General features: G+C 48.4%; 1 protein-coding gene across 1 annotated transcript; it reads left to right on the forward strand.

Moving 5' to 3' along the window:
- The first annotated feature begins 768 nt into the window (after nucleotides 1–768).
- FAM136A (family with sequence similarity 136 member A) lies at nucleotides 769–5,232 on the forward strand. The gene is made up of 3 exons (XM_052648814.1): nucleotides 769–894; nucleotides 1,795–1,935; nucleotides 3,738–5,232. The coding sequence occupies exons 1-3, from the start codon at nucleotides 769–771 to the stop codon at nucleotides 3,924–3,926; spliced, it is 456 nt and encodes a 151-aa protein (XP_052504774.1). The 3' UTR covers nucleotides 3,927–5,232.
- Nucleotides 5,233–6,397: the final 1,165 nt, after the last annotated feature.

Raw genomic sequence — 6,397 nt, forward strand, 5'->3', positions numbered from 1 at the left:
TGATATTTTTCCCAGCAATTTTGATTCCAGCTTGTGCTTCATCCAGCCCAGCATTTCTTATGATGTACTCTGCATATAAGTTAAATAAGCGGAGTGGCAATATACAGCCTTCACATACTCCTTTTCTGATTTGGAACCACTCTATTGTTCCATGTACAGTTATAGCTGTTGCTTCTTGACCTGAATATAGATTTCTTAGGAGCCAGGTGAGGTGGTCTGGTATTCCTATCTCTTTAAGAATTTTCCACAGTTTGTTTTGATCCACACAGTCAAAAGCTTTGGCAAAGTCAACAAAGCAGAAATAGATGTTTTTCTGGAATTCTCTTGCTTTTTCTATGATCCAGCGGATGTTGGCAATTTGATCTCTGGTTCCTCTGCCTTTGCTAAATCCGGCTTGAACATCTGGAAGTTCACGGTTCACGTACTGTTGAAGCCTGGCTTGGAGAATTTTGAGCATTACTTTACTTCAGTTTTTTAAAAATAAACAAAAATGAATTTAAAGAACTTTAAGTAAGAGAGGGGAACAGGGACCCAGACAGGTAAGGAGAGAAAAGAACCCTTTGGCACTAGCAGAGGTGCGCAGACCTGCTGAAGAATCCCGGAGGTGGGCGGGGACGGCGGGGGCGGGACCCCGGAGCGCCGCGGGAGCGGGCCGCCAGGAGTGCAGTTACTCCTCTCGGACGCTAGGGGGCGGCGTGGGCAGGGAAAGGGCGCGCCGCGGTGACCCGGGAAGTGGCGGCGAGGGGGCGGGCCGGTGCGCGGCAGGCCATGTGGGCGCCGGCGCAGCCGGGAACCGCGCGGGTAGCCATGGCGGAGCTGCAGCAGCTCCGGGTGCAGGAGGCGGTGGACTCTATGGTGAAGAGTCTGGAGAGGGAGAATATCCGGAAGATGCAGGTAGCGGGGCGGAAGCCGACCTGGGGTTGGGGGGAGCGAGTACGGTGCGGGGTTTTCTGCCCCTTGCCGCAGCCGCCTCAGGATCCTTCCGCACCACTGCCTCCCAGCCTGCAGACCCGGGTCGGGGTGTCCCTGGGGTCGTCGCTGCGCCCTTGGAAGCACTGCTCACTCTTAGAACTGGAGCTTCGGCTGAGCGAATGAAATCTATGAGCCCTCGCCACGCGCAAGGCCGTTTGTCCCCCGCCCCCAAGGCCAGGCGGGGGAGGGGGTGTCCCCTCGCCAGGGTTGAGAAGCCCCCTGGAGTAAGGTGTTCAGCCTCCCCCACCTTCCCGTCTTGCGCGGCCGCTTCGCAGGTGAGCAGCCAGAGCCCACCCAAAGAGCACCGCCAAGGTGAAAGACCGGAAACCCGACGGTGCTCGGCCTCCTCAATGGCCTGGTCATGCTCGGCTCACGCAGCGATGTCTCATATGCTGTTCTGCTTTGATCCCCTGAATGTTATGCGGCTGTTGATCCCACTTCCCTGACCGGATTGTGGGTTTCGCTTGTCAGGGTGTCCCTGGAGTCAGTGGACCAGTTGCCCCCTGGTGGATGGTTACTAGATCGCTGACCTCTGAACCCTGTGGTTTAGGCACCTGGTTTTCAGAACTTGGCCCCATCTCATCCTCCACCACCCTCCCCGTCCATCCAGCCGTCGGTTCAACAACTGTCAGCGAGCTAGCAGCAATGAAACACTCTGCTAGGCACCGAGGGTAATGTTTCCATTCGTGGTTTTAAGCTCTTGGTGTCTATTCTAAAGAGAGGCGCAGGTGCGACGCGCCCCCTAGCCTCTGCTGCACTCGGTGGTGGTCATCTCTGCACTAAGGCTTTCCTGCCTCACCCTTCTCTGCCCTCCCCCCACAGGGCCTTATGTTCCGGTGCAGCGCCGCCTGTTGTGAGGAAAGCCAGGCGTCTATGCAGCAAGTGCACCAGTGCATTGAGCGCTGCCACGCACCTCTGGCTCAAGCCCAGGCCCTGGTGACCAGCGAGTTGGAGAAGTTCCAGGTGAGGAATACCCCAGCCAGACCACTCCAGCCCTAGGTGTTGCTCTTTTGCAGATGACAAGCGTTGGCTCAGAATTCTTGGCTTTAGTGTCTTGTTTCTTTGTTAACATCTGTGACAGTCCTATGTCCGGCTAGTCTTTACACGGTTTAAAATTTTGGAAAAAGTCCTAGAGGTTGAGTGCTGTAAGAATTTCCCATAGAAACAATGCAAAAGGGAGTTCATGACCAAGAGCCTTATGCTTTTTTTTTCCCCATAGACATCAAATATATGTATACTGTACAGTATGAAGCTTTGTAAAATATATTAGTTCATTCTTACAATAGCAGAATCCCCAGGAAAGTAGAATAAGCCAGTCTTTAAAAGGTACAGATTAGAGCAAGATCCTACCATCATTTTGTGGGTTTTCCCACCCAAAATGCCCCTACTTGCTGTACCCAGAGGGCAGCTCCTGTGTCACTGAAGAGCAGTCATTTACATGAAGCATTATTTTTGTTGACTCATTGATGCCTGACTCGCAAGCCTCTCTGAGGTCACTGAGAGCCCCCTCTCCCCCTGCCCTGCTCCATATTTCTCTCTGGAGCAGCAAAGGGTGTCCCCAGCTTCCTTTTACTCCCTTCCTCTGGGTATACATTCCTGAAACTTGGGTGGAAGAGGGCCCACTTCTGATCAGGCTATTTCATAGCCTAGGATTCTGTTCATGTGGAAAAATTTATATCCAATGTGAAATATTTTTATATTCTATATAAAATTCTTCAAAATGACTGGTACTGTAAAAGGATAACTTCTCCAAGATCATGAAACTCCAAAGGGTTTCTCTGTGTTTGACACTTTATTTTACAAGTCTTTCAAAGTTTGCTTCTTGAATTACTGTACAACTTTCTCTTCCATTCACTGTTCAGTCCTGCAGTCAGGCTTACTTTTCCATTGCACCAGAACCACTCTTTCCACTCCCCTCCATGGGGCCAAATCCAACGGTCATTTCTCATCTTACCCAGTCTCCCTCCATCACTGACACAGTGGATCACTCTCCCCCTTGTTTAAAAATCTTTATTCATTTGGCCACCAGGATAGGATAGCTCACTCTCCTGGTCACGCCTCCCCACCTCCGCACTCCTTTCATGTTCTCATTTACTGTCTTTTTTACTCTCTCCAATCTCTGAAGAGCACGGGAGTGCCCAGGGTTATGCTTGGACCTCAATCTAGTTCTGTAGTCTCATAGCAAATATCTACATACTGACAACTCCTGCATTCGTATCTTTAGACCAGCTTCACTCCTTATCCAGGTTCATATATCCAGCTGTTTCGCCAACGTCTTCACTTTAACTTGTTTGTCCATCTCCCTCCACTGGAATATCAGTTCACTGAAAGAAAGAGCTTTATCTGTTTCACTCATTGCTGTATTCCCCAACAGGAGAGTCCCTAGCACGCAGTAGAAGCTCAATAAGTATTTGCTGAATTGAGTATTTTTCTGTAGCGATGCCAGCCCTTATAAAATCAAGGTGTTTGAAAGTCTGTAGTTGAGTAACAGTAGCCTCTAGTTCCTTCTTACTTCCTGGAAGGCACTTCTTACAATTTTTTCGGTCATTCAGCTACTTTCTAGTAATGCTTTGTCTGGGCCCTCATGGTGCCACCCTCTGTTTTAATCAGGACAGTCTTGGTCAATTCCACTATAGTGTCCCTTTAATTGATCAAGATAATACACGTCAAGCCAAACCACGTAGTATAGAACGTGGCACATGATAAGCACTTGGTAAATGAAGGTCAGCCTTTCATTTGGTCTACCCTGTTCCTTCTTGCCACAGGACCGCCTGGCCCGGTGCACTATGTACTGCAATGACAAGGCCAAAGATTCGATCGATGCAGGGAGTAAGGAGCTTCACGTGAAGCGGCAGCTGGAGACCTGCGTGACCAAGTGTGTGGATGACCACATGAACCTCATCCCAACCATGACCAGGAAGATGAAGGAGTCCCTCTCTTCCATTGGGAAATAGCTGTCTGCTAGTGGCCATCAGGGCTGAGGGCAGGAATCAATTTAAAAAGAGGAATGGGGATTTGGGTCTTTTAAGGAGAGTTGATGAATGAGGAAATTAAGAACAGCAGCAAGTCCAAGGCCTGTGTTTCTTTCCTCTGGACGCTGGTTCCTTTGTGTTTTAATCCTAGAAAGTGAAATGGATAAAAAGCAGTGCTAAAATTTGGGTCACAGATAGCACAGGAGGTTTGTTGTGAGCCTGAATTTCATGTGGCAAGTACTTCTCCTGCCAATAGGGAGTCCCCCCTGTACCAAACCAGGGCCCTCCAAGGTACCAGATCCTCTTACTGCACAGATACCAAGAGGCTGGCAGGTTCACGTAACCAGCTTATGGTCTAGTGGAGTATGAAAGGAGGTGTTTCTGTTTGGTGTCCACCTGCTGTTTACCAGAAGGATCACTACAACATTTTCCACAAACGAATAAAATCCATGCAGTCACTAATGTAGAAAGGGGCAGGGGTCTTCCAGGGGGTTTGTTTTGCTTGTTTTTCTTTTATAGGCAAGGGCATGACGTTAAGATGTAAAGTTGGGAGAGGCAGTTTGGATAAAAACGTTGAAATGGTCCCTGCAGGTACTCCTTTCTGACCATCAAGATGTGGATGTGTGTTTCTTAAAATTCTCACACATCACATCATTCAGCCAGGAGACCCTGCAAAATTGTAAGAAGCGATCTCACACTGGTAAGGGAAGCAAGTGCTCTCCCTCTCACTGGCAGCCATGGGCCCTGAGGCCGCCTGCAGCAGAGTCAGCAAGCTACCAGACAATCTTACAGTGACACTCAGCCTTGAAGGGAAATGGGGTTTTGACAGTATAATATGCTCATATTCAGGAATGAACAGTGAAAGAGGAACTATTAGCTACTTCATTAAGAGGGTTGTGAAGGACGGGCTTTGGAAAAATCTGTTTCTCATGAAACAGAATGAAAGCCTAAACCCAGTGTTGCTTACTTTGCCCCCTGAAATAACAGCTTTGTTGAGACAATCCCCTGGCAACAAAAAAAAATTCAAGGGAGGAAAAGTAAGCAACTCAGGGATGAACTGTGGCTCCTTTAGAGCGATGAAGGGACTGCCCTCCATTACCAAATACCACTTCTGCCAGGGCCTTTGCTACACGCGTTGTTCTTGCCCCAGTTCTGGCCCCTTATCATTGTGATAAGGACTTTGTCTTTTTACCAACTTACTACTTGAAATGATAATATTGTCTGTTTGCTGTATCAAGACTGTGATATATTTTCCTAGTGGTTTGGTTTTCACAATAAATAAGACTTAATTTTCTTCCACTGTTGTGTTTTTTCCCTTATATCTGGGCAGTGAATATATAACTTTGTCAGGATGCTTCCCTTTGTAACGTGTGAAATAAATTGAAGATGTCCCAGGGAGTGAAAAGTAGTTCCGTGTTATAGTCCGGGGGCTTGTAAGTGAGAACTTTGAGGACATGCTAGAGCGCTGTGAATATAAGTCTGTTAATGTAAAAAGACAAACTGGAACGCTGAAGAATTCAATACCCACATCAGGTCTCTAGCTTCCACCGTGGAACTAGGCAGGTGGCCCTGCGCTTCCCACAGCCCTCGGTCAGTTGTCTGTGTTTGCCTTATTCTCATTCAGAGGCTGTTACTGGACCCAGGAGCTCGCACGCATATCCTACCATTTGAAGACATGGTTACACCCCAGGAGAAAGGCTGGCTGTTCTCACTGCTCCTTGCAGGTCGTCTCTGGCCTCCAAGGTTCATCCTTTCCATTTCCTCTGCCTGAAGAGCCCTCTGGCCAGGCCCAACATATGTAACTTCTACCCATCAGAGGCAGGCAGGATAGGAGCTCTCTAAAGATGTGCTCATCCTAATCCCTGGATCCTGTAAATATACTACCTTGCAGGTTACCAGGGACTTTGCAGATGTTGATTAGGTTACAGACCTGAAAATGGGTTGATTAGCCTGGATTACCTAAGTGGGCCTGATCTAATCAATTTCCCTAGCTGAGGTCAGAAGAGATGAGGCAGAAGAAGTTCCAAAGCATGAGAGGATTCAACCCCCACTGCTGGGGGGTGGATATGGGACACATGGAAAGTGTGAGGAGGGATGGGAGTGGCTGCACAGACCCCCAGCTGCCAGCCGGCAAGAAATCAGGACCTCAGTCCTGCCACAACGAGGAACTGAATCCAGTAGATGACTTGAATACACTTGGAAGCAGATGGATCTAAAGAGCATCCAGAAAGGAACACAGCCCTGCCAACACCTTGTGACCCTGTGCAACTAAGCAAAGGACCCTGCAGCGCCACACATACCTGACCTACAGAACTGTGTGATTATAACTCTTGGCAGCTCCAATATGTAGTACAGTATGATTAACTGTTGTTAGCATGCTGTACATTACCAAGTGTAGTTTTAACACACTAAGTTTGTGGTAATTTGTTATGGAAGCAATAGGAAACTAACAT

The sequence above is a fragment of the Budorcas taxicolor genome, chromosome 11, assembly GCF_023091745.1.
Source record: "Budorcas taxicolor isolate Tak-1 chromosome 11, Takin1.1, whole genome shotgun sequence".
Classification (NCBI taxonomy): Eukaryota; Metazoa; Chordata; class Mammalia; order Artiodactyla; family Bovidae; genus Budorcas; species Budorcas taxicolor.